Source organism: Myotis lucifugus, unplaced genomic scaffold, assembly GCF_000147115.1.
Source record: "Myotis lucifugus unplaced genomic scaffold, Myoluc2.0 scaffold_2, whole genome shotgun sequence".
Lineage (NCBI taxonomy): Eukaryota > Metazoa > Chordata > Mammalia > Chiroptera > Vespertilionidae > Myotis > Myotis lucifugus.
The window spans coordinates 29,488,180-29,515,545 of record NW_005871050.1 but is presented as its reverse complement, the minus strand read 5'-3'; the positions used below and the strand labels follow the sequence as shown (position 1 = coordinate 29,515,545).

The 27,366-nt window shown below is 38.7% G+C and overlaps 1 protein-coding gene across 1 annotated transcript in view; it reads left to right on the top strand.

Annotated features, from left to right (window-relative positions):
• CUNHXorf57 (chromosome unknown CXorf57 homolog) overlaps window positions 1-27,366 on the top strand; it is a 54,252-nt gene that overhangs the window by 9,591 nt on the left and 17,295 nt on the right. Inside the window, exons 7-11 of the mRNA XM_006082343.3 lie at window positions 2,248-2,352; window positions 3,653-3,817; window positions 4,960-5,120; window positions 6,508-6,674; window positions 22,402-22,475. Coding sequence (XP_006082405.2) covers window positions 2,248-2,352; window positions 3,653-3,817; window positions 4,960-5,120; window positions 6,508-6,674; window positions 22,402-22,475 — 672 coding nt within the window. The remainder of the gene's footprint in view (window positions 1-2,247; window positions 2,353-3,652; window positions 3,818-4,959; window positions 5,121-6,507; window positions 6,675-22,401; window positions 22,476-27,366) is intronic.

The window sequence follows — 27,366 nt, the reverse complement described above, 5'->3', positions numbered from 1 at the left end:
CCCCAACTACTGGGGGAGAGGGCAGAAAGACAGCTTTAGCAAAAACAAAGGCCTGGTCTTCCAAGGTGAGCGGGGCTATATAACTTCTCCAAAGGCATAAATGATTGGTAGCAATGACCTCTGGTAACAATTCTATTACCTCATGTTAGATGAGTTTTATTAACAGGTTTCTCTTTGTAGTCACTTTAAACAACAAACTGACACAAGTTTTACAAAATGCTTTTTCACAGAAATGTTGCCAAGCATGCATGTTCTATTTCTTGTGAGAATATATATATATATAAAGGTTTGTATGGACTTTGGTGAGATTTTCTCTAATATAGCAATTGACAACAATTACAATTTATTTTCATCTTTTGACCAAAAATGAAGGGGGAAAAATCACTTAATGAATGGTGAGTATTAAGGGGGTTTTAGGCCTATGAAGGGGAACATGACTAAGGGTCTTCTGTAGTAATACCCAAATTAGTTGGTAGTAGGGGACCTGTTTTAATTTTTAAGAAAGTGAAGAACTAAGGGAAACTAATATTGAATGTTTACTATGTATCAAATGCTCATAGATGTTATCTCATTTTGTACTCCCAGTTACCTTTTAAAGAGTTGGTGTTTTTTTACAAATTTATAGGTAAGGAAACAAAGGTCCAGTGGGTTAAGTAATCTCCTGGATGTCAAACAGCTATTAAGTGTTAGATATGAATGTATGATTATTTTTTAATCTATACCCGAGGATATTTTTTCCATTGATTTTTCAAAGAGAGGGTAAGGGAGGGAGTGAAAAAAAATATCAACGTGAGAGAGATGGCCAGGGTGAACATGCAGCCGAGGTACATGCCCTCGGCCAGGAATCAAACCCATGACCCTTGGATTCACAGGCCGATGCTCTAACCACTGAGAAAAACAAGCCATGTCTGATTTATTTTTTTTTTTAATATATATTTTATTGATTTTTACAGAGAGGAAGGGAGAGAGATAGAGAGCTAGAAACATCGATGAGAGAGAAACATCGACAGGCTGCTCTGCACATCTCCCACTGGGGATGTGCCCGCACCAGGTACATGCCCTTGACCGGAATCGAACCTGGGACCCATGACCTTGGATTCACAGGTCGATGCTCTACTCACTGAGAAAATTTGGCGATGTCTGATTTTTAACAGCCATGAAATTAGAATAAGATATTTTGTTAATGCTACTCTATCAACATCTTTAACCATGAATACTCACATATTTGTACAGTTTTTTGAAATAAAAGAAACACAATACATATTAAGAGAACTATTCTTAGTCATTTGAACAGATTTTCTTTATTTTTATTGCTATAAAATAAAGATCTAGTAAATATAAGATGAAGAAAATGAATTTATATATCATGCTCTAGGAAAATATTTATTCTCAAGTGAGAACTTACTGTTATTGTGAGATTAGAAGTATTTACATTTATTTCTTTATTTCCTGGTTTGCAAGACTATAACTGTTTTGCCATGTAAGGAGTTAAAATTTTTAAAAACTGTTGGATTAATGAAATTTTCCCAAATAAACTGATAGATATTTAAAAATAATTGATAGCTCTTGAAAGTAATTCAAGTCTGAAGACATAATCTTATTTTCAGTTATTCTTTTTAGCCTATCAAGTTTGTTAGCAAGGTGAACAAAAATAATAGGCAACAAGCCTTGTCATTGAGGCTTAAAGTCTACTTAAGGTCAACATATATAAACTATTTTTCCTAAGCAAATTGAAATTAATACTGTATAGCCTTATCTGGTGGAAGGAGTCAGAGTACTTTAGGAATCAATGTTAAATTGAATTAATCAGTGAAAACATCTTGGAGAAACTAAGCCTTTTTTCTCTTTAGGAAATAATTGTTCACATTGTATTGTGTGCCCCATTAGAAAGACTCTTGCACTCTTCAACTGTGCAGCAAGTAGTGACTTCAGTTAGGTGCAGCTGTTGTATATTCTAAAGGAAAAGTAAGTGTTAAGTCCCTTATCTAAAGGAAAAGGTAAGTGTTAATCCTTGTTGCTTCAAGTGTGGTCAAGGGATTGGCAGCACTAGTATCACCTAGGAACTCATTAGAAATGGGAATCTCATATCCTACCCTAAAACTACTGGATCTTAATTTGCATTTTAATAATTGTCCTAGGTGATTTCTATATTTATTAACTTTTGAGAAGCACTGTGTTAAATCCTGATCTTGGTATGTCCTCTTTGAAATGCAGAAGTTCTTTCATAAGTGTTTTCATTTTCTACAGTGACATATTTCATGTGTACACAGTTGAAAGTTGTCAGAAATAACAATCAAGTACCTAAACTGCTTTACCTCACCACTACAAATGAGAGTCAAATATTTATTATCGGTGAGCAATGTCTTTGTATATGCTCTACTGGAAATGTAATATATTTTCTCTTCATTAAATTAACTTTTACATGACAACATTCAACCACAAGATAGTTCTATTTTCATCTTCTTTATCTCTATAAGAACGTTTTAAAAGAATACTTAGCCTATGAAATATATTTCTTCTAGATTATTTATGATTGAAGCAATGCTTTTGTGACTCACTGGAGAATTGTGTTTATATCCTTTGGCTAACTTTAATTCTTATTTGCTATAAGGTAGATAATCATAAATTATTTGATAGATTGAGAACTGTTAGGCCCTCCATCACAATATGGATTCAATTAGCAATATTTTAAAATACTGAGTAAAACAAAAATGTGCATCAAATTATGGCCTCAGGATCTCACAATTTACTTACATAGCAAGAAGAGTCACACTACTTGTCTATAAGTACATTATTTTTCTCTGTTCCCTTTGATAATGGGGTCAAAACAATAAAGATAAAAGGTTCCAGAGTAGTGAGGGAGTACTGTGGAATGGTGTGTTTACTAGAATGCTACCATATTGGTGATTAGGAAATTTGTCAAGAGTTCTAGGAAGTGTGTAACACACATCTTTGTCAACACCTCATTTTATAAATACTAATAACATCAGATGTAAATAGCACTTTTAAGTGTGCTTTAAGAAAATGAATTTAAACATTGTGCTTTACTGCCTGGCCAGTATGGCTCAATGGTTGTACATCGACTCATGAACCAGGAGGTCACTGTTAGATTCCTGGTCTGGGCACATGCCTGTGTTGCAGGTTCAATCTCTAGAAGGGAGCGTGCAGGAGGCAGCTAATCGATGATTCTCTCTTATCATTGATGTTTCTATCTCTACCTCTCCTTTCCTCTCTCTGAAATCAATGTCACCCAAATAAAATTTAATTTTAAAAAATGTTGAGCTATACTTATAGGCAATTTAGTTCATACATGATGCAATATATTCAAGATAATACATGATTTAAAAATCAATTTTAAAGAAAATGCCAACCATTTGGATAGTTAGAAAAATCCCAGTTATTAGTTTCTTTTTCATATGGCTTTTTAGTATCCTGTAGACAGCTACAGTTTAGTCCATTAAAACTCTAGTATGCATATTGAGTACAATTATCCTCTACATAGAGAATCAGTGAACATGACTTGTTTTCTTGGTGATATAAGAAACTGTTTTAATATTAAACTGTATTTATACAAAAAAAGTCCATTCAGTTTATTACAGTAAGTTGGTTTACACTCCCCCCTTATTTTTCTCTTTACCCTTCTTTCAAATAGGTCATAGAGGCCAGCCATATGCCAATGATACCAAAGTAAAAAGTTTTATTCACCGGATTAAAACAAAGACTGATTCTGGGGAAATGAAGAATACTGTTATTGGAGGATATTACCCCTATCCCCCAGTGCCAGAGACATTTTCGAAGTATAGTACTTCTGTAAAAGGTACTAATAAAATTGATACTTTTTAAATGATATTTTTATATGCTACATGTATGGTGTATGAAATATCAGTTAGTCTTCTTTATTCTTTTATTATATGGGGGTGAGCCAAAATGTAGCAACACTTCCTGATAATAGTGCTGTCTTTCTGAAGTTCTAAAGATATCATGTGTCCTAAAGTTAATATTTTCATTTTATTTGACTGGAAGAAAAGAAGGAACATAGACGATGACTAAATAGAGATAATATCTCAATTTAATGTCATTGAGATATACTCTGACCTTAGTAGATTTCAACTCCTATGACATTACTTAGAGAAACTAAGATATCAGAGGAAACACTGGGCAATTTGATATCAAGATATTGAAAACTGCATTATGCTACTCTTATGAAATAGTATAGTATTTAGATGATGATAGGTCAGTATTTCAAAATTTCTCTTTTCCCCCCAAAACCATGCAATTATCCCACAGTTTTAAAAAACAATATACTTAAGTGTTAAACTTTTCAATTGTCATATCTAATTGTAATAAAATTAATTAACATTAGGCCTCTCTATCAGTACTCATTTTGCATCTCATTGATTTGGGTGTCATTTTTATTTAAAGGTAGCACTCGATTGTGTTATATCCAATATACAGGGGTGTGCAAAAGTAGTTACATTTGTGAGTATGCAAAACAGTTTATTCTTATATTATTATTTATTAATTATTGTATTATTTCCCATATGAACAACTGTAAACCTACTTTTGCTCCACCCTGTATTGGCATCCTTTTGCACTTTATAATGCCGTCAATTTGTAGTATATATTTAGAAATATTAAAATGTGTATGTCTATGCAGTGGCTAGGCAACACTTTTTAGTCTGAAATATAATCTATAAATTACATTCAATATACAAAATTTCTGTTTCAAATTAAAATTCCAGACTAGAAGACTGTATCATGATTTAACTGATTAATATATTTTGCCTATTTTACAAAAATTACATAAGAGGATGCCAAATATAAACACAAAGCCTCACAAATTTAAATTATGTGGCAAGTTTATAATTTCAAGTTGTATTTAGATTGCAAATCTGATTTTTATTTTTATCATTTCAGTTCTTTAAAATTTACAATTTCCTTGGAATTACTCTTTTGCAGTTCAGTCGCTCCTGACAGCTATAAGTGAAGTGAGGAAGGAGATTGAAAACTTGCAGTATAGGGAACAAAAACGCATTGCAATTCAGGGGATAATTACTATTATAAAGTATGTACCCCATAGCAGTGCAACTGGAAGTTCCTCAGCATCAGAAACAGTTCAGGTATGGCACCAGAGAATTAATAGTATATTGCTGAAAACGCTGTGATCATAATTACAGTTGCTACCTTGTTCATTTTATTCAGAACTCACATTCATTGATTCTTTTTTTATTATTATTCTTAATGGTGTAAAACCAAGAGCGGGGGAAAGATCATTGTTGCTTTTTGTTTCTTTTTTCTGTCATTTATTTATTTTGGAGCAGGCTGGGCAGAAGGTCATAGCCTCTGATATTTCCCAAGGCCCTCAAAATTTGGTATCTTGATTTTGCTTTCTACACAATTTAAGCCTATCTTGATTGTTATTATTTAAATTCCCAAGTGGTATATATTATTACAGGCATCCTTGGAAATATTGTGGGTTCAGTTCCAGATCACTGCAATAAAGCACATATTGCAATTAAACAAGTCACATGAACTTTTTGTTTTCTCAGTGCATATAAAAGTTATTTTTACACTATACTATAGTCTATTAAGTGTGCAATAGCATTATAATTTAAAAACAGTTTACATAACCTTAATTTAAAAAATACTATATTGCTGAAAAGATTAACCATCATCTGAGCCTACTGGAAAAATGGTGCCAATAGATTTGCTCCACACTGGGTTGCCTCAAACATTTAATGTGTAAAAAACACAATATCTGCAAAGCACAATAAAATATGTCTACATATTATTTTCTTACATTTTGTCAAGACCAGAACTTTAGGAACACTTCCACAAGAAGTTTTTACCTCTGTATCTGGCGTGGCAGTCTTAGCCAGGTTGTATAAGACACAAGTTCTGAAATCTAGGGATAATTAAGACCAAAAAAAAGTTAATTTTTCCTATGAGTTTATTTTTTTTAATTATTTCTAGGATTGCTATTCTTTTTTTAAGTTTTATTGGAACACAACTGCAGTTATTTGTTTAAATGTTTATGGCTCCTTTTTAAAATTTAAATATATTTTTATTGATTTCAGAGACAAAGGGAGAGGGAGAGAGAGATAGAAACATCAATGATAAGAGAGAATCATTGATCAGCTTCCTCCTGCATATCCCCTGCTGGGCATGTGCCCTTAACCAGAAGGGAACCTGGGACCCTTCAGTCCACAGGCCGACACTCTATCCACTGAGCCAAACTGGCTAGGATTTCTGTTCTTACAGAAATACACATCTAATCCAACTTTTCAGCTATAGTAATATAAGAGGGACTTTTGTTTATTTTTCTTTTAAAAATATTTTAATAGAAGATGGATTAGGACAAATCAACTTTATAAAAGCACTATTATTATTTCAACATGTCACAACTCTTAAGATTATGAAAAATGAGTAAACTAAAATTGTAGACTTTTAAGATAAATAATTTCAATGAATTAGTTTTAAATGTTTTCTCTAAATTTTTGGTTTCAGAATGTTAACCAACCCTCAACATCCCAAACAGCAATAAAAGAAAGTCAAAGTCAGGAACTAGATGGTAAACAGCATCAAGATGATGGTTCTGTGAGTTGTCAAACTACATGTACAAGTTTGAGCCCTCCCAAGAAAAAAAGGATTCTTCAAGGGCCATTTGCCAAACTGTAAGTCATTTGTATTAAGTACATACATAGAATATTAGGTTGTTTTGTTTTGTTTTGTTTTGTTGGTTTCTTTTTATCCTGTAAAATGCATAATTGTACTAGAAGCTGTATTAGTTTTCTAGGGCTGACGAAATACAAGATCAAGGTATTGATAGGGTGAATTCCTTATAAGAGATGTGAGGTAGAATCTGTTCCATGACTCTCACCTAGCTTCTGGTGGTTTACTGGCAATATTTGGTATTTCTTAGCTTATAGAAGAATCACCCCAATCTGTGCCTTGGTCTTCTTCACCTGGCATTCTCCCTATGTGTAAATTTGTGTCCAGATTTCCACTTTTTATCAGGACACCATCCACATTGGATTATGGATCCATTCTGGGGTACTGGTCTACTCCAGTATTATATTGTCTTAACCAACTGCATCTTCAATGACCCTATTTTTAAATGTCACATTCTCACTGTCCTTGAAAATGTAATCAGTTACATATTATTAGTCTGTCCTCTGGCCCCTAAAAATTTATGTCCTCACATGCAAAATACATTCAGCCCATCACAACATCCCCAAATGTCTTAACCCATACCAGCGTTGACTCTAAGTCCAAAATCTCATCTAAATATCATCTAAATCATGTGTGGATGAGATGCAGGCTGATTCATCCTCAGACAAAATTATTTTCTATCTGTAACTTGTGAAACTACACATTATCTATCCAAAATACAATCGGTGGGACAGGCATTCCAAAAGGAAGAAACTGGAAGGAAGAAAAGGATCATGGGTCACAAGCAAGTTTGAAACCTAGAGGATCAGTTCCACTTGATTTTAAGGCTCCAGAATTATCCTGTTTGGCATGATACTATGTCCTCTGGGCTCAACAGGTGACAGCCTGAGTGGGTAGCTGGCTCTGTACTCTGGAACCGAGGTGATGGCTCTACCTTCATAAAGAAAAGGCCTTACCCTCAGGGTTATTCTTCCCTTTTTTAAAAAGAATATAACACATGATCACAGCTGGATATACCTATCAGTTCATTTCCTGACTTAGAATTCCAGAAACCCAACAGCCTTTCTTCATTTCCTCTCACCTATATCCCTTCAGTCTAAGCCAGCAGTTCTCAACCTGTGGGTTGCGACCCCTTTGGCGGTCAAACGACCCTTTCACAGGGGTCGCCTAAGACCATCCTGCATATCAGATATTTACATTATGATTCATAACAGTAGCAACATTACAGTTATGAAGTAGCAACAAAAATAATTTTATGGTTGGGTCACAACATGAGGAACTGTATTTAAAGGTCCAGAAGGTTGAGAACCACTGGCTAAGCTAACAGCATGCCAAATGAGATAATTGATTGGGCCCACAGGTCACAAGCCTAATGTGTTGGGCAAATGGTTCGCCAACAATACCCTTGGTGTTCTATCCAGAGCAAACTTTCTCATTTTTTAAAATTGAGTAGGTGGAGAATTTTCCAAGTATTGAAGTGTGGTTCCTTTTTTCTTAACAATTCTCTTTTCAAATGTCTCTACCCTCTCATATTTTACTATAAGCAGCAAGGAAAAACCAAGCTGTGCCTTCAACACTTTGTAAGTTCAGCTAAATATGCAAGTTCATTGCATACAAGTTTCACTTTCCATCCAACAAAACACAATTCTGCCAAGTCCTCTGCTATTTTATAACAAGGATCACCCTTCATCCAGTTTCAAATAAGACATTATTTCTTTCTGAGACTTCACCAGAAGCACCATTTACATTCATATTTCTAGCAACATTCTGTTCATGACAATATGTGTTTTCCCTAAGAAACAGAAGCTTTGTCTATAGCTTTGTTCTTTTCTTTCTGAGTCTTCAACAGATTCTCCTTTAAAATCCATATTTCTAGCAACATTCTCTTCAGAGCAGTTGAAGTTTATTCTGTTAATGAATCTCAAAACTCTTTCAGCCTCCACTTAATACCTAATTCCAATGCCACTTCCACATTTTTAATTATTTGTTACAGCAGCACCCTACTTCCTGGTACTGAAATCTGTATCAGTTTTCTAGGGCTGCTATGACAAAGTACCACAAGTTGTATGGCTTAAACAACAGAAAATTATTGTCCTGCAGTTCTTTAAGCTACAACTTTAAGATTAAGGTGTCAGCAGGGTTGGTTCCTTTTGAAGGCTGTAAGGAAGAATCTGCCCCATGCCTCTCCTCTAGAATCTGGTGATTTGCTGACAATCTTTGACATTCATGGGCTTGTAGAAACATCACCCCAATCTGTATCTGTGTTCAAATATCCCTTTTTTATAAAAACATCTGTCATATTAGATTAGTGGCCCACGCTACTCCAGTATGACTTCATCTTAACTAATTACATCTTCAGTGACCCTGTCTCCAAATAATTTCACATCTGCCTTGCTCAGCATGGACTAATTGAAAATTAATTTAAAATGGGAAGTAACCCAAAAATAAACATTTTAATTTATGTATTCATTATATTTTAACTTAAAATACTATAAATGTATTTAATTTAAAATAATTTGTTCATCAGTTGTTTAAGCAAGGATCTTTTATACATAAACTTCTCCATTATGAATTGTATATAATTAACAGTTTTGGTTTCTTTGCAGTAGCAACAAAACTGAGAAACTAAGTTGAGAAAGAAGGTGAAGTACGGAATCATTTAGATTTTTTTTTTAATTAACACTATTTTTTTATAATAGCTATGTCCAATCAGACTCAGTTTGGGGTTATATACTGAGCTTGTATCTGGCTATGTGAGCTAGAAAATTAAATCATTGATTTTGGGTTCTTCCTTTCTAATATATGCATATTTGCTATACATTTTTCTCCATGCACTGATTTAGCCACCTCCTACTTCATTATCAGTTAGTTCAAACATTTTTTTTGGTTTTCAGTGTGATTCTCTTCAGACTCATATCATTTAATTTCCAATCACTTGAGAATCTCTAGTTGCATTTTTAAAATTTAATTCAGCTTATCTTCACTCTGGAAAGAGAAAATATTCTGAACTATTTTAATTATTTGAAATGTGTTGAAAGGCTTTTCTTAAATTGTACATGTGGTCAATTTTGGTAAATGTTTTTTCATATGCACTCAAAAAATGTGAATTCCATCATCCTTGAGTGCAGTGTTCTATACATGTCAGTTAGGTCTAAGTATACTAATTGTGTTGATTACATATTTTTAATATTTATTGTTGACAGTGTTACAGATGCCCCCCCCCCCTTTTTACTTCTCATTGCCCTGCTCCACCAGGATCCCACCACCCGCCCCCCGGCCTTCACCACCCTATTGTCTGTCTATGGTAATACATATCTACATATATATAAGCCTAAGCGACCATTATGACTGAACAACCAGAACAATTGGTCAACTAGTCACTATGGTGCGCACTGACCACCATGGAGCAGACACTCAATGCAGGAGCTTCCCCCTGGTGGTCAGTGTGTTCCCACAGCCAACCTCCTGCAGCCCCTCCCTCCACATGGCCCCCATTGGCCCCTGGTGCTAAACCTTTCGTAGACAACCTGCTTCTGGGTTCAGGTTTCATATGTAGCAGAGCAGATCCCTCGATGCGATCTATTGAAAGTCAGCCCTCAACACAAGGGTTCATTTGATTTCTTGTTCATTTATTTTGATTTTTAGATTTAATTGTTCATAGATATGTATTTACTGACATTTTATTGTTTATATTTCTTGTTTCTTCTTCTTCCTCTACCTCTTACTCCTCCTTTCTTCAAAGAACATGCTTCAACATTTCATATAATGCTGATTTGATGGTAATGAACTCCTTTAGCTTTTTCTTTTCTGTGAAGCTCTTTATCTGACCTTCAATTCTCAATGACAGCTTTGCTGGGTAAAGTAATCTCCATTGTAGGTCCTTGCTTTTCATCGCTTTGAATATTTCTTGCTACTCCCTTCTGCCCTGCAAAGTTTATGTTGATAAATCAGCTGACAGACATATGGGCTCTCCCTTGTAGATAACTTACTGCTTTTCTCTTGCTGCTTTTAAGATTCTCTCTTTGTCTTTAACCTTTGGCATTTTAATTATGATGTGTCTTGGTGTGGGCCTCTTTAAGTTCATCTTGCTTAGGATTCTCAGGTCATCTACAAATGGTTTAGCACCAGGGGCCCCTGGTTTAGCACCAGGGGCCAATGGGCTTCCTATACTTGTGTCTATTTCTTTCACCAGGTGGGGGAAGTTTTCTGTCATTATTTCCTCAAATATGTTTTCAATTCCTTGCTCTTTCTCTTCTCCTTCCAGCACCCCCATGATACAAATGTTGGTATGTTTGAAGTTGTCCCAGAGGCTCCTTACACTATCTTCATATTTTTTATTCTTTTTTAAAATATGTTTTTATTGATTTCAGAGAGGAAGGGAGAGGGAGAGATACAAACATCAATGATGAGAGAGAACCACTGATAGGCTGCCTCCTGCACGCCCCCAACTTGGGATTGAGCATGTAACCCTGGCTTGTGCCTGCAACCCTGCCATGTGCCCTTGACCTTAATTGAACCCAGGACCCTTCAGTCTGCATGCTGGCACTCTATCGCTGAGCCAAACCAGATTGGGCCATATTTTTCATTATTCTTTTTTTGTGCTCTTCTGATTGGGTGTTTTTTGCTTCCTCATATTCAAATTGTTGATTTGATTCTGGGCTTCCTCTACTCTACTGTTGATCCCCTATAAATTATTCTTTATTTCAGTTAGTGTATCCTTTATTTCTGACTGGTCCTTTTTTGTGTCTTTGATGTTCTCACTAATTTCCTTGAAATTCTCACTAAGTTCCTTGAGCATCCTTAAAACCATTGTTTTGAACTCTGTATCTAGTAGTTTGCTTGTTTCTATTTCATTTACTTATTTTTCTGGAGATTTCTTCTGTTCTTTCATTTCTGTCATGTTTCTTTGTCTCTGCATTTTGGCTGCTTCCCTGTGTTTGTTACTATGCATTAGGTAGAGCTGCTATGTCTCCTAGAATTGGTAGAGTGGCTTTGTATAATAGGTGTCCTGTAGGGCCCAGTGGCTCAGCCTCCTCAGTCACCTGAACTGGGAACTCTAAGTGTGTTCCTGTGTGGGCTGTGTGCACAGTGTTGTTGTTGTTGAGCCTTGATTGCTGTGGGCATCACTTGGAATAATTGATCCCCCCAGGCCAGTTGGCTATGAGGACCAGCTGCTGACTACATTGGAAGAGCTGCTGTACAAGATACCCCTATGGAGCAGAACTTGCTTTAGTGGGGCTTTGATGCTCACCGAGTCTGCCCCTTGGGTGTGTCACTCATGGATGTGATAGAGTTGTAATCTGGTGTGGTCTGAAGCTGTCCACTGGATGCACTAACTGGAGCCTTCTGGGGGGTGAAAAGTCAGCCACTGCCTATGCCCTGCCTGGGGCTACCCAGCACAATCTAAAGAGCAATCTACAGATGGTTGCTACTTGTGTTGGGCTAGGAGGTTCCCAGGAAAGGCCAGGCTGTGAACCTTGTTAAGCTGCTGCTAGTGCTGGGCCTGGGGCTTCTTATTGAGAGGAATGGGGCATGTGACACCAGCTTCTGCTTGTTTGAGAGATTTTAGGAAAGTTTGAAGCCTGAGCCAGAACAGGCCATTCATATGGAAAATACACTGCATACAGCTTGGTTGGAGCTACAAACTGCATGGGACAGGATCTCAGGGAATCACCAGAGTACAGTGAAGTGTGGTGACCAGATTGATGGAGACTCATATATGATGCCTGCCAGTCAGCTCTGGAGGTGAGGTCCCAGCACTTTTGCCTGGGAGAAAACTGCCCCAGAGTTCTTTCCCTGATGCCAGACAATATAGTTCCTCCTTGTATGGCCCTGGATCCTTTCAAGTTGATGCTATATCCCTGGAGCTCAGAGGGAGTGAGTCCAAGTAAGTCCTTGCATGGGTCCTTTAAGAGGAACTGCCTTGAACTCCAGTAACCTCCGTGTCACTGAGCCACAATCCCACTGGCTTTAACAGCCCAAGTTACAGGGACTTTTCTTCCCAACACTGGAACCCTGGGCTGGGGCCTGGTATGGGACTGGAACCCCTTGCTCTACATGGGAGTCCTCCTCAGCCACAATATCCCTCCCAATTAAAAACACGCCACACATAGGTGTCGGACCAGCCCCTTCTGTGCCTTCACCCCTTCTACCAGTCTCAATCTGCTTTCTTCTTTAATTTTCTAATTGTAGTACTTCCATTCATCCAGATTCCAGGTGGATCTGAATGGTGGTTGTTCTGTATTTTAGTTGTAATTTTGATGTGGTTGTAGGAGGATGTAAGTACCTGCATTTACCTACACTGCCATCTTGGTTCTCTCTCTCTGATTACATCTTTTATAGCCTCTGCTTTTTCCATCAGCTAATTGAGCAGGTAACATTGTTAACATCTGACATGACTGATGATTTATTTCTCCTTTTAGTTCTGTCCATTTATTGGTACAAATATGACTGAATACATATAGATTTAGGATTGTGATGCCTTTCTGATGATTGACCCCTTTGTAACTATGACATTTTTTTCATCTTTCACAATGTTTTCTACCTTAAAGTCTATTTTGTGTAGTACTAAATTACTTATACCAATTTTCTTTTGTTTAAGCCTTACACAGTATGTATATTCTATCCACATTACTTTGGACCTTTCTATGCCCTAACTTTTTTCTTTTTTATTCCTCACCCAAGGGTATGTTTATTGATTTTTTTGAGGGAGGGAGAGAGGGGGCGGGGAGAGAGAGAGAGAGACATCTATGTAAGAGAAACACCAATAATTTGCCTCCCATATGCACTCCAACCGGGCATTGAACCTGCAATATAGACAAGTGCCCTGACCAGGAATTGAACCCACAACCTTTTGGTATATGGGATAGTGCTCCAACCAACTTACCCACCCAGCCAGGGCAAGGTTGTCACTTTTAAGCAGCATATAGTTGATTGTTTGTTTTTAACTAATGTGAGAATCTTAGTCTTTACTTAGAGTATATATTCTATTCACTTTTACTGGAATTAATGATATATTTGTCTATCAATCTTCATACTGTTTACTTAATAAAAAAGTTTTAATTATTCAATTTCCCCCTTTTTTGATAGTTGTATATTCTTTAGTGGTTACTCTATAAATTATAACCTGAACACCTAACTTATTATTATAGTTAAATACAGCCCTAGCCAGTTTGGCTCAGAAGATTGAGTGTCGGCCTGTGGACTAAAGGGTCTCGGGTTTGATTCCAGTCAAGGGCATGTACCTCGTTGCAGGCTCCTGGTCCTGGTCGGGGGCATGTGAGAGGCAACCAATCAATCTGTCTCTCTCACATAGTGTTTCTCTCTGTCTTTCCCTCTCCCTTCCACTCTCTCTAAAAATCAATGGAAAAATACCCTCCTGTGAGGATTAAAAAAAATTATTTTACTATTTTCCTGATAATGCTAGAACACTTCCAACTCCATTTATCCCCATTTTTATTATTTTTGTCTTACATTTTAATTGTACATATATTTAAAATTCCACAATACATTATTAGCATTGTCTTTCTTGTACGGTCAGCATTGATTTATATTTGTGCACATCTTCTTTTTTAGGTTCTCTTCATTCCTACCTGTCTTTCCAGGCTTCATTTTGTTATCATTTTCTTTCTGACTGAAAATTTCCTCTCAGCACTTCTTTCAATGTAGCTTGTTGATCATATATTTCATTTTCCTTTGTCTAAAAACATCCCTACCTCTCAATTTCTACATTTTAAATGTCAGACATGCTATTATATGGCATGTAACAAAGACATGTATTTCAATGGTATTTTCATGCCAAAAAACCCCAACCAATTTGACAGCTAAGGAGATTGAAAATAAAAATTAAGTACATCCTTGAGAAACTCTTGTCAATATGCACTGTATTCATGAAAATATTACATTACTAGAGGCCCGGTACACAGATTCATGCACCAGTGGGGTCCCTCTGTGTGGCCTGCGGGGATTGGGCCAAAACCAGCAGTCCAACACTGCCTGCCGTTCCTGCCTGCTGCTCCTGTTCATCCTGGCCCCGCTGCGCCTGCCACCGCCACTGCTCGGTAGGCTCGCTGTGGTCTCTGGGCTGTGGTGGCCAGCTGTGAGCCCTGCATCTGGCGCCCGTTGGTCAGCTGAGTGGCACTCCTGCTGTGGGAGCACACTGACCACCAGGGGACAGATTCTGCATTGACCACCTGCCCCCTGGTGGTTAGTGCACATTATAGCTCCTGGTTGACCGGTCGAATGGTCGACCAGTCGAACGGTCGCTTAGGCTTTTATATATATAAACTAGGGGCACAGTGTACGAATTCGTGCACCTTGAAAAGAACTGTGGGCCACAAGGCTGCAGTGGGCACAGGGGCGGGTCTTGGCCCATCCTCCATGCCCCTGCCCAGCCCCTCCTGCCATGGCCCCTGGTCCCCTGTCTGCCAGCAGCCCCACTCCCACCACCACTGCTCACATGGGCTGACGGCACCAGCCTCAATAGCTCCACACTGTCAGCAGATGCAAGCTGGACCGGCACTGGCAGCAGGTGTCTGCCCCCAGCAGGACCATGGCGTGTGGGAGCAAAGAATTTTCAATAACCACCAGAGGCTCACCCCGATGACAGCGACCAGCGCCCCACCTTGGTCTGGTGCCCCCGCTCACCTGCTCCACCATCCTGCCATGGCCAATGCCCACCATGTTCTGTGTGGTCAGCACACATCATAGCGACCAGTTGTTTGGTTGGTTGTTCCACCATTTAGTCTATTTGCATGTAGGGTTTTTTATATATAGATTCTTAACAGCTATTTATAGGAACCCATCCATTATCCATCAATAGTGAAATGGATAAATTGTGGTATATTCATACAAGAGAGCACTACAATGCAATGAAAATGAATAAACTTGTCCTGGCCAGTGTGGCTCAGTTGGCTGTCATCCCATGTACTGAAAGGTCATCAGTTCTGTTCCCAGAGCACATGCTCAGGTTGTGGGTTTGATACCTAATCAGGGTTTGTGCAGGAGGCAACTAAATGATAGATGTTTCTCTTTCACATCGATGTTTCTCTCTTTCTCTTACTTTCTCTCTCAAAAAGCAATGAAAACATTCAAAAAATGAATGAACTTCAGCTACATGCAGCAATGTGAATTAATATTAAAATAAAATATTGAAAAAAATAATTTTATGGAAAAGAAGCAATTTACTAGAAAGATAGAAACATCAACAAAAACATTAACAAAATAAGAGCCCTGACCAGTGTGGTTCAGTCATTAGAGTGTCGGCCAACCATGGAAGAGTCATGGGTTAGATTCCCATAAAGGTCACGTATCTGGATTGTGGGTTTGCTTCCCAACTCTGGTTGGGGCCAGTGCAAGAGGCAACCAATTGATGTTTCTTTCTCTCCCCAGCCCTCTCTTTTGAGACTGCATCTGTTTTGTCCATCTTTCCCTCTGTTTCTTGAACATATTAATCATTGTATTATAAATCCTGGCCTGCTGCCCAGCCAGCAGGGCTCAGTGGTTGAGCATCGACCTGTGAACCAGGAGGTCACGGTTCAATTCCCAGTCAGGGCACATGCCCGGGTTGTGGGCTTGATCCCCAGTGTGGGGTGTTCAGGAGGTGGCCAGTCAGTGGTTCTCTCTCATCATGGATGTTTCTATCTCTCTCTCCCTCTACCTTCCTCTCTGAAATCAATAGACATATATATTTTTAAAAATAATAATAAATCATGGCCTGCTAACTCCAATGTCTCGGTCACCTGTTGGTCTTCTTCTGTTGGTACAATAATAGTAAATATGACCATTTAAGAGCTTGTATAAACCAACATTTTATTCCAAACTAGAGGCCCAGTGCATAAAATTTGTGCACTCGAGGATGGGGGGTGTCCCTCAGCTGGGCCTGCGCTCTCTTGCAGTCCAGGACCCCTCAGGGGATGTCTGACTGATGGCTTAGGCCCTCTCCCTGGGGGGATCGGGCCTAAGCTGACAGTCAGACATCCCTCTGGCAGCCCGGGAGCAGGCCTAAGCTGTTAGTTGGACATGCTTAGTGCTGCCACAGAGGCAGGAGAGGCTCCAGCCACCACTGCTGTGCTGGCCAGCCATGAGCCGGCTTCTGGCTGAGAGGTGCTTCCCCTGTGGAAGCGCACTGACCACCAGGGGGCAGCGCCTGCATTAAGTGTCTGCTCCCTGGTGGTCAGTGCACATCATAGCAACTGGTCATTCCTGGTTGTTCTGCTGTTAGGGTCAATTTGCATATTACCCTTTTTTATTATATAGGATAGTAGTAAATCATGGTACTCTCTCTTTTTTATTATATTTTTATTGATTTCAAAGAGGAAGGGAGAAGGAGAGAGAGATAGAAACATCAATGATGAGAGAGGATCATTGATTGGCTGTCTCCCGCATGCCCCACACTGGAGACCAAGCCCTCAACACAGGCAGGTGCCCTTGACCAGGAATCAAACCTGGGACCCTTCAGTCTGCAGGCCAATGCTTTATCCACTGAACCAAGCCAGCCAGGACATGGTACTCTCTTTTAGATAAAATGTGTAAAAATCCATCAGCTTATTCAAAAAGTTAGCACTGAGAAATAAAGTATAATAAATGGGACATTAAAACTTCTTCATTTCATCCTACTGATAAGATTACTTCCATTACCTCATTTGATGCTCAACATCCCTGTGAGGGAGGCACAGGATAATTATCTCAATTTTGTAGATGAAGAATCTGAGATTCAGAAAGGATAAAATATGGTAATTAAGCATGTGTGTATGTATATTACATACTTTTAATTTCTTTGCATGAAAGATACTTTATAAGACTATAATAATATTAATTATAATCTGGTTATATAAATTAGGGAGTGACATATAATAGAATCTATATGACTTTTATCTAAGGTCAATATGTTAGTGAAAAGAGCAAGATTAGAGTACAACTTATAGCCTTTGACATAATTTTTATAATATTCTGCCACTATCCATCATATGTGTCTTTATCTTCTCTCCTTTTTGCCTTCTTATCTGTGCTCAGTTATCCTTCAATATTTCTATCTTTTTATTTTTATCTCTCTTTTTTCAATTTCCTCAGTTGATACCCATAGACATTTTATACTCCATTCTGTCATTTAGCACCTTTAAGAAATTTAAGTCATAGAAACAAATGACTACATATTCCAGGAAAAATCTCCTAAGCCACTTTGTAAAATTCTGTACAATATCATTATGCTGTTTCATATTGGGAACTATTACTTCCAATTTATTTCAGATGAATATATTATTTTTAATCACATGTATTAAAAAGAATATACATGCTGTTTAAGGATTTCAAAATACGTGTAATTTAACTATTTTTAGTTATTTACATTTCTCTCTGAATTGATGTTTTCAGTTTACTAATTTCTGGAAATACAATATTTCAAAAATAGAAAAATTAAACTACAACTATAAAATATGTTTTCATGTGCTAGAGTTTTATAGTTAAACTAGTAGCCCGGTGCACGAAATTCGTGCACATTAAAAGGGAATTAATTGCCCTAACCAGTTTGGCTCAGTGGATAGAGCATCAGCCTGCGGACTCAAGGGTCATGGGTTCCATTCTGGTCAAGGGCATGTACCTTGGTTGCGGGCACAGCCCCAGTGGGGAGTGTGCAGGAGGCAGCTGATCAATGTTTCTCTCTCGTCGATGTTTCTAACTTTCTATCCCTCTCTCTTCCTCTCTGTAAAAAATCAATAAAATATATTTTTTTAAAAAGGGAATTAATTAGCAGAGATATTTTAATATTGCTATTTGCCCTTTCTCTATAATAGAATTGTGAGAGATGAAAGAAAATTAGTTAAATGTATATTAAAATAATATATAAATTTATTAATAAATAAACAGCAACAAAAGGATATAACAACAACAGAGGCATGATATAAAAACGACAAAAACATGATATGAAAACAACAAAAACATGATATAATAACAAAAGTGATGTAAACAATGACTGATAAAGTGATTAAACTTATTCTAATATCTCCCTGTACACTACATTAAGAGTGAAAACAGCCCTAACCAGTTTGGCTCAGTGGATAGAGCGTCAGCCTGCAGACTGAAGGGTCCCAGATTCGATTCTGGTCAAGGGCATGTACCCTGGTTGCGGGCACATCCCCAGTAGGGGGTGTGCAGGAGGCAGCTGATCGATGTTTCTCTCTCATCGATGTTTCTAACTCTATCCCTCTCCCTTCCTCTCTGTAAAAAATCAATAAAATATATATTTTAAAAAAAGAGTGAAAACACTTTCAGAGTGTTTGACTAATTTCCCTTGTGATGAAGTATTTAGAACTTTACCTGTAACATCACATGCTCTTCAAACTCGAGAGAAAGCAACATATAACAGACCATGTGAAAAAACGGGTTCAGTTAGGAATATGCCTACTTTGTCTAGAGTTTGTCCTTGTGATTTATTAGCAGTCATCACAAATGCTGGCATCATGGGAAACTGTCGTCAAATCAATTTAAAAGGGAGGCCAGTGTCAGATGGGGACAAATTAATTCTTGGAATCAGAACAGCCTCTCTCTCTGCAGATCCTATTAACACTTGGAGTGCGGGTGAATTTCCCGCCAAAATATAAGATGGCTCTGTCTTTTGGTTTTGTTCCATCCACCAAAAGGGTGGATTACAAACAAATATTTGGTAATACGCAGTTACAATCGGCCCGAGTTTACACGTTTCCCGCACTCCACTGCAAATCTATATGAACCGAGTTAAAGACGGCTCCCGCGGAGTACGCGCAATTCATGCGAGCCGACTTAACTCGTTTCCCGCACTCCAAGTGTAATACTTCAGCTTTGATAATGTTAGGTCGTAATCTTTTGATAATAAATCTGGTACCATTACAAAGACCCCATTTACTATTGAGATTTCTCAATAGCATGATGATTGCACCCACTTTCAATTTTAATTTATGACACGGCATTCCCAAAGGAGTAATACTATTAAGAAATTCGATGGGAAATTTTTCCTTTTCAGCATCATCTGTGGAATCAATGGAATCATCACTTAAATATGTGTGAATATCTCCATCGAGTATATCCAAATTTTCTTCATTTAATTTTTGAACATGCTCATTTTTTGGACAAAGAATTGCACGTTTAGATATATTTTTAATGTTATCTATAGCAGTGGTTCTCTAACTTGGCTGCACATTAGAATCACCTGGGAATATTTTTAAAATCCTGATTCCTGGGCCTCATCCTCCGGAAATTGTTTCTTTGTTATGGGGTGGGGCCACAACATTAGTAACAAAGAAACAGAATTAAAATTTTATTGTGGGGAGCTGCTACAGTGTTTTGGACAGGTTCAAGCCTTGGACTGAGGAGAGGGCACAGTCCTCTCATTGCCACGTGCAAGTCCCAGCTTGGAGGGCAGGGCCCTCCCAGCACAATTATAGCCAACAGCTGTAGTTGTAAGCTTGAACCTGTGGTCCGAACATGTGGCCCCACGTGCCTGAGTGATGTAGGCTTGATAGAGTTCAGGTGCATGTAGTTGAGTAGAATTGAAACCCAGGAGAATGTTGTAAACATCTTGGTCACGCCCTTACTTTGCCTGGTAGCATCTGCTATAAAATAAAGGCATGGCTGTGGGCGTGGTCGCTGTCTCTCAGAGAAGCAGCATCCCACTGAAACCTGGCTTTCATTCTCTTGTCTGTCTTTTCTAAGCCTTTCAGCCGCCCCCACTCAGGTTCACCCCTGGCCGTGCTGGCATGTGGCACACTTTAGAAAGTTCTGCCTCCATGCTCCCAGGGCGGGTTCCTGCCTCAAACCCTGCCCTTACAGGAAACATCTCCAGGAAACAGCTTGGGGGAGGGCACAGCCGTTGCCAAGACAACCCCTGCAGGATTGACTTCTGCTTGGTCGCAGCGGTTCTTCTGGATGTGATGAACACCACCCATGTTTTTATATAAGTAGACTAGAGGCCCAGTGCACGAATTTGTGCATTGGTGAGGTCTGGCCGGCCTGCACCAATTGGGGTGGGGGTGATTTGGGACAGGGCCAGCTGAGGGGAGGGGCTGCAGGCAGTTGGCCAGCCAGCCCCACCCCCTGGTCAAACTCCCAGTCGAACTCCTGGTCAAGGGGCCAATTTGAATATTAACCTTTTATTATATAAGATAGGTCTTCTTTCATGAAAATGAGTTCTTTTTAGTTCATTAATAACTTGACATTATAAAAGAGGCCATAGAATTACTTTTTAAATTCCTATCATATGAAGTATATATTCATCTTTAGTTGATTATGTGGCATTCTACCACATGACTATTCTGATTTTCATGCTTTTAGTTTTGGAAATACAATAGAAAAATCTGATCACAGAAATATGCTAAAAACCCATAAGGTGGGAATATTTCCTTATAAAAGTAGGCTTCTCCTCAGCTTCAAAATAAAATGCTTCCCCTTTCCTCCATTCATTTCATTTCAGTTCAATAAACAGTGAGAAGATAATATGTGGTGATACAAAAATAAATAAAATGAAGTTTATACTTTTGTAACACTTTAAGCAGAACTTATAAGAGAATCAGGTGGAAGAGACAAACCTATAAACTAATTTTAATATAGTGTGATGAATACTATAATAGAAGTTTTTTCATGATGCTATGAGAGGATACACAAGGAGCAGTGAGCCTTGACTAGAGATCAAGCATAGCTTCTTATAGGAAACTAGAGGCCTGGTACACAAATTTGTGCATGAGTGGGGTCTCCCTCAGGGTGGCCTGTGGGGATCAGACCAAAACCCGTAGTCCAGTACTGACTACAGCTCCTACCTGCCGTTCCCACTCATCCCAGCCCCACTGCACCTGCCACGCGCTTATGCCTAATCAGTCCCGTTTGGGAGAGGCTCGTGTCACCACAGCAGTGCTCGCCAGCCATGAGCCTGTGTCTGGCGCCTTCCCAAAGGGAGTGGCCTGCAGGATCGGGCCAAAATCAGCTCTCTGACATCCCCCGAGGGGTCCTGGGTTGCGAAAGGGCAGAGGCCAGACCGAGAAACCCCACCAGTGCATGATCAGGGCCAGGGAGGGACCAGGGAGGGTTCCAGGGCATGTCTGGCTCATCTGACTCAGTCCTGATCGGCCAGATCCCAGCAGCAAGCTAACCTACTGGTCAGAGCATCTACCCCCTGGTGGTCAATGCACATCATAGCAAGTGGTTGAGCAGCCGTAGCATATCATTAGCATATTATGCTTTGATTGGTTGAGCAGTCAACCAGTCACAGGATGACTGGACACTTAGCATATTAGGCTTTTATTATATAGGATAATGCCTGAGGTAAATGTTGAAGGATAAGAGTTAAGCAAAGGAAAAGGGGCAGAAAGAAAAGCATAAATATTGGAGAGTTAGGCCAAATAGTTTTCTAGAATATTTGAACAAAGCAAACATGAAAATAGGCCATAGAACTAATTTTTAAATTCCTATCATATGAAGTATATATCTATCTTTAGTTGATATTTAATAAAATTGAATACTTCCTTTTGTGGAATAATCCTTAAAAGAATATTTCAATCCATTGCAGTATTTGAATTGTTATACAGTATATGGATATTTGTTCATCACTTGAATGTATCGTTCTTACATTTTAATGCATCATTTTAAGAAAATAAACCTACATATTTTCTAAATTTATTGAACTAGAAAAAATTCTGAATGGACCAATTAATTTTTCTATTCAAGTCTCTTTATAACTATTGGTTATTCTCATTTCATCTTTTGTAGAGTTCCTATACCTCAGCCAGAAACTTCTGCACAAACAAGAGAAAATATACCAGACACACCAAGCATCTTCCAACGTATGTTGCTTTATTAGTAGTAGTAGTATTAATGAAATATTTATGGAACACTATTATATAAAGGTCACTGTTTGATTCTGCATTTTTGTGCCATGCCTGCCACTAGCGTAATATAAGTATTCTAAAAAGATATATAGCTAGTTATTTTTGTTGCTGGTTTTCATTTATATTAGCATAGGTCCTTGTCAAAAATACTGGTCCCAATTTAGAACAATATTGTGGTATCACCAAAGTGAAAGTAAATATGAACAAACTTATACTTATCAGTTTGCTTCTTTAGTAGCATATACCTTCAAATGTACTATTTTTAATTATCAGAAGAATAAGTAGAAAGTTTAATTTTAATTTGACAATAAATACAGGTAAAGCTTAAAATATTGTTAAAGTTTCTTTCTTAGCTATTGGGTTGACTTTTTTGAATTTGGGGTTCATTTCTGAAGTAATTTAGTAAAGTAATTTAGTTCTGGAATGATATCCTTAGAGTGATTTAGTTTAAATCAGATTTTATATGGGGTCATCTCTCTGGACTAGACTTTTTATCATTTCATGTCCTTCTTGCTTTTTGAATTATTCTTATTTTGGGATTGACCTCTAGTCCTTCTGGCAAATTAAGAATGCACAAAAGATATGCATAGCTAGTGGACACATACAACAGTGTGGTGATGACCAGAGGTAGAGGTGCAAGGGTTGGGTGGAGATGAGTAAAGGTGGGGAGCAAGTGGAGGACATCTGTAATAGTGTCAACAATACAAAAAGACTGCACAAACATATCTGAAGTCTGTACCCCACAATAAACATGGGAAATAAAGGGGAAATCATTATAATATAAATATGTAACCAAGCTTCAAACAAGAATGAAAAACACCTATGTGCTAGAAACAAAAGAATTTAAAATTAGTAGTGAGTAGGAGCTAAAACTAAAACTGCTAATGGGCATTTCAAAACTAGATAAAGGCCTAAATGATTATAGATTGAAGTATAATAACAACATGGAAAGGGAAGTCCAGACCACATGCCTCCTTTTATGTGAATTAGAACTAAAATAAAGTTGGAAGGTTGTGGATGACCAATGAAATTATGCCCTTTAACATGGGAAAGTATTAAAAATCTCCCTGTATCCCCTGGACAATGAGTGGGAAAAATTTGGAATCCCAGGACTCTGCAGTATGTAAGTATGGTCACAGTTCAGATGACTGAAATGGTGAAGAAACTGTGCTAAAGAATTAACACTAGCCCTAACCGGGTTTGGCTCAGTGGATAGAGCGTCGGCCTGCGGACTCAAGGGTCCCAGGTTCGATTCCGGTCAAGGGCATGTACCTTGGTTGCGGGCACATCCCCAGTAGGGAGTGTGCAGGAGGCAGCTGAATCGATGTTTCTCTCTCATCGATGTTTCTAACTCTCTATCCCTCTCCCTTCCTCTCTGTAAAAATCAATCATAACATATATATAAAAAGAAATGAATTATCACTCTGTCTGATACAAAAATGAAATGACTAACTAAGGTCTTGACAAAGGTGAGTGTGAAACTGCTTAAAGGGAGGCTTCTTATAACCTACTAGTGGCCCAGTGCACAGATTCGTGCACTGGTGGGTTCCCTCAGCCTGGCCTGTGGGGATCGGGCTGAAACTGGCTCTGCGACATCCACAGAGGGGTCCTGGATTGTGAGAGGGCACAGACCAGGCCGAGTGACCCCACTGGTGCATGATCGGGGCCAGGGAGGGACCACCAGAGGGCTCCAGGGTGTGTCCAGCCCATCTCGCCCAGTCCCGATTGGTCGGACCCCAGCAGCAAGCTAACCTACTGGTCAGAGCGTCTGCCCCCTGGTGGTCAGTACACATCACAGTGACTGGTTGAACTGTCGGACACTTAGCATATTAGGCTTTTATCATATAGGACTAGAAGCCCGTTGCAGGAGGATTCCTGCAAGAATAGGGCTTCCTCGGTCCGATCGCGCTGCCAAGCCCCTCCGACCAGGCCCGCAGACGGGGGTCCCTTCCGCCCAGGGCTGCACACAGGGGTCACAGGTGGGGGCGGGGCCGCAGACAGGGGTCCTGCCCGCCCAGGGCTGCACATGGAGGTCCTGGCTGGGGGCGGGGCTTAGGCGGCACATTCACTCCACCAAGCCCCTCCACCCAGGGTTGCAGACGGGGGTGGAGCTTAAGCGGCCCATATCAAGTCACTATGCTGTACACCTGAAATTAATACAACCAATGTAAGATTGTATACCATCTATCCTTAAATTAAAAATATATATTTTAATAAAAATGGATACATGGGGGGGGAAAGAATTTCATAAAATATTGGTAAATATAAATAAAAACAGGCAGTAAAATTAACAACTAGGGTAATAAATAGTTTCTTGGGATTTGAAACAAAGTGAAAATAAAATACAATTTAAAATAAAATGGGTGGGAAGATGAACTATAGACTTAGTAAATATAGACGTGAAAGTTAAAATTATAACAGCATGCTGAAAGAACAGACATAGAAGGTATAACTTCCAAAGCAACATGAAAACAAGGAGAATTATGATAATTTTATAGGGACAGTAGAAGGCAGAAAAAGGGGGGGGAGCAGAGAAAAAAAACTATATTTAAAATACAAAATAACATGACCAAAATAATTCCAAATACATTAATAATTTAAATAAATGTAAACATGTTAAGCTTTCAAAGATGAGCGTTAAAAATTAACCTATTTATATGCTGCATGTAAAAGACACGCATCAGCAGATTTATATAAAAATTTGAATATAAATGAATGACTAAGGATATACCAGACATATACTAAACAAAGGAAAGGTAATGTAGCAATAGTAATATGAGATAAACAATTTATATTTATATGTCCTAGCCAGTTTGGTTCAATGGATAAAGCGTCCACCTGTGGACTGAAGGGCTCCTGTGTGAATAATTGCCTGTATATTTCATTTCTCTTTTTCTACATTTCTTTCTTAACTATTAACAATATAGAAAACATACTGATAATTTTTAGTTATTTTGGACAAATCTCAAAGAAACTGATAATTAAGTGGTCCTAATTATTTTAAAAAAAGAACATTTACAGAAATGTAAGGAGAGTACATATCCCCATTCATGGCCAGAGACCAAATCTTGTTAGTGTGCCAGCCCTAGCCAGTTTGGCTCAGTGAATGGAGTGTCGGCCTGCAGACCAAAGGGTCCCAGGTTCGATTCCTGTCGAGGACACGTACCTTGGTTGCAGGCTCCTCCCTGAACCCCGGCCCTGGTCAGGGCACCTGCAGGAGACAATCAATGTGTTTCTCTCATATCAATGTTTCTCTCTGTCTTTCCTTCTCTTGTCCACTCTCCCCAAAAAATCAATGAAAAAATATCCTCGGGTGAGGATTAACAACAACAACAAAAAGTTAGTGTGCCAAACCTCCAAAGGCATTTCTTTTTTTTTTTAAATTAAATCTTTATTGTTCAGATTATTACAGTTGTTCCTCTTTTTCCCCCCATAGCTCCCCTCCATCCCGGTCCCACCCCACCCTCTGCCCTTACCCCCCACCACTGTCCTCATCCATAGGTGTACGATTTTTTCCAGTCTCTTCCCGCACCCCCCACACCCCTTTCCCACCGAGAATTGTCAGTCCACACCCTTTCTATGCCCCTGATTCTATTATATTCACCAGTTTATTCTGTTCATCAGATTATTTATTCACTTGATTTTTAGATCCACTTGTTGATAGATGTGTATTTGTTGTCCATAATTTCTATCTTTACCTTTTTCTTCTTCTTACTCTTCTTAAAGGATACCTTTCAGCATTTCATATAATACTGGTTTGGTGGTGATGAACTCCTTTAGCTTTTTCTAATCTGTGAAGCTCTTTATCTGACCTTCAATTCTGAATGATAGCTTTGCTGGGTAAAGTAATCTTGGTTGTAGGTTCATGCTATTCATCACTTTGCATATTTCTTGCCATTCCCTTCTGGCCTGCATAGTTTCTATTGAGAAATCAGCTGACAATCTTATGAGTACTCCCTTGTAGGTAACTGACTGTTTTTCTCTTGCTGCTTTTAAGATTCTCTCTTTGTCTTTTGCTCTTGGCATTTGAATTATGATGTGTCTTGGTATGGTTCTCTTTGGATTCTTTTTGTTTGGAGTTCTCTGCGCTTCCTGGACTTGTAAGTCTATTTCTTTCACCAGGTAAGGGAAGTTTTCTATCATGATTTCTTCAAATAGGTTTTCAATATCTTGCTCTCTCTCTACTTCTGGCACCCCCATAATTCAGATGTTGGTATGCTTGAAGTTCTCCCAGAGGCTCCTTTCACTATCTTCATATTTTTGGATTCTTTTTTCTTTTTGTTTTTCCGGTTGGGTGTTTTTTGCTTGTTCGTATTTCAAATCTTTGACTTGATTCTTGAGATCCTCTAGTCTGCTGTTGGAACTCTGCATAATATCCTTTATTTCAGTCAGTATATGCTTAATTTCTAGTTGGTCCTTTTTCATAACCTCGAGGGTCTCACTAGATTTATCGAGGGTCTCACTAAATTTATTGGTGGTTTCTAGAAAATTCTTGAAAAACCATATAACTGTGGTTTTCAACTCTCTATCCAGTAGTTTGCTTTCCTCCATTTCTGTCATTTGTGACCTGTTTCTTTGTCTCCGCATTTTGGCTGCTTCCCTGTGTTGATAGAGTGGCTTCCTGTGCTAGGTGTCCTATAGGGCCCAGTGGCTCAGCCTCCCCAATTACCTGAGATGGACACTCTTGGTGCACCCCTTTGTGGGCTTTGTGCACAGTCTTGTTGTAGTTAAGCCTTGATTGTTGTAGATATCACTGGGAGGAATTGACCTCCAGGCCAATTGGCTGTGAGAATCAGCTGTGTTTACGTTGGGAGAACTTCTGTGCTGGAGACAACCTTATGGGGCA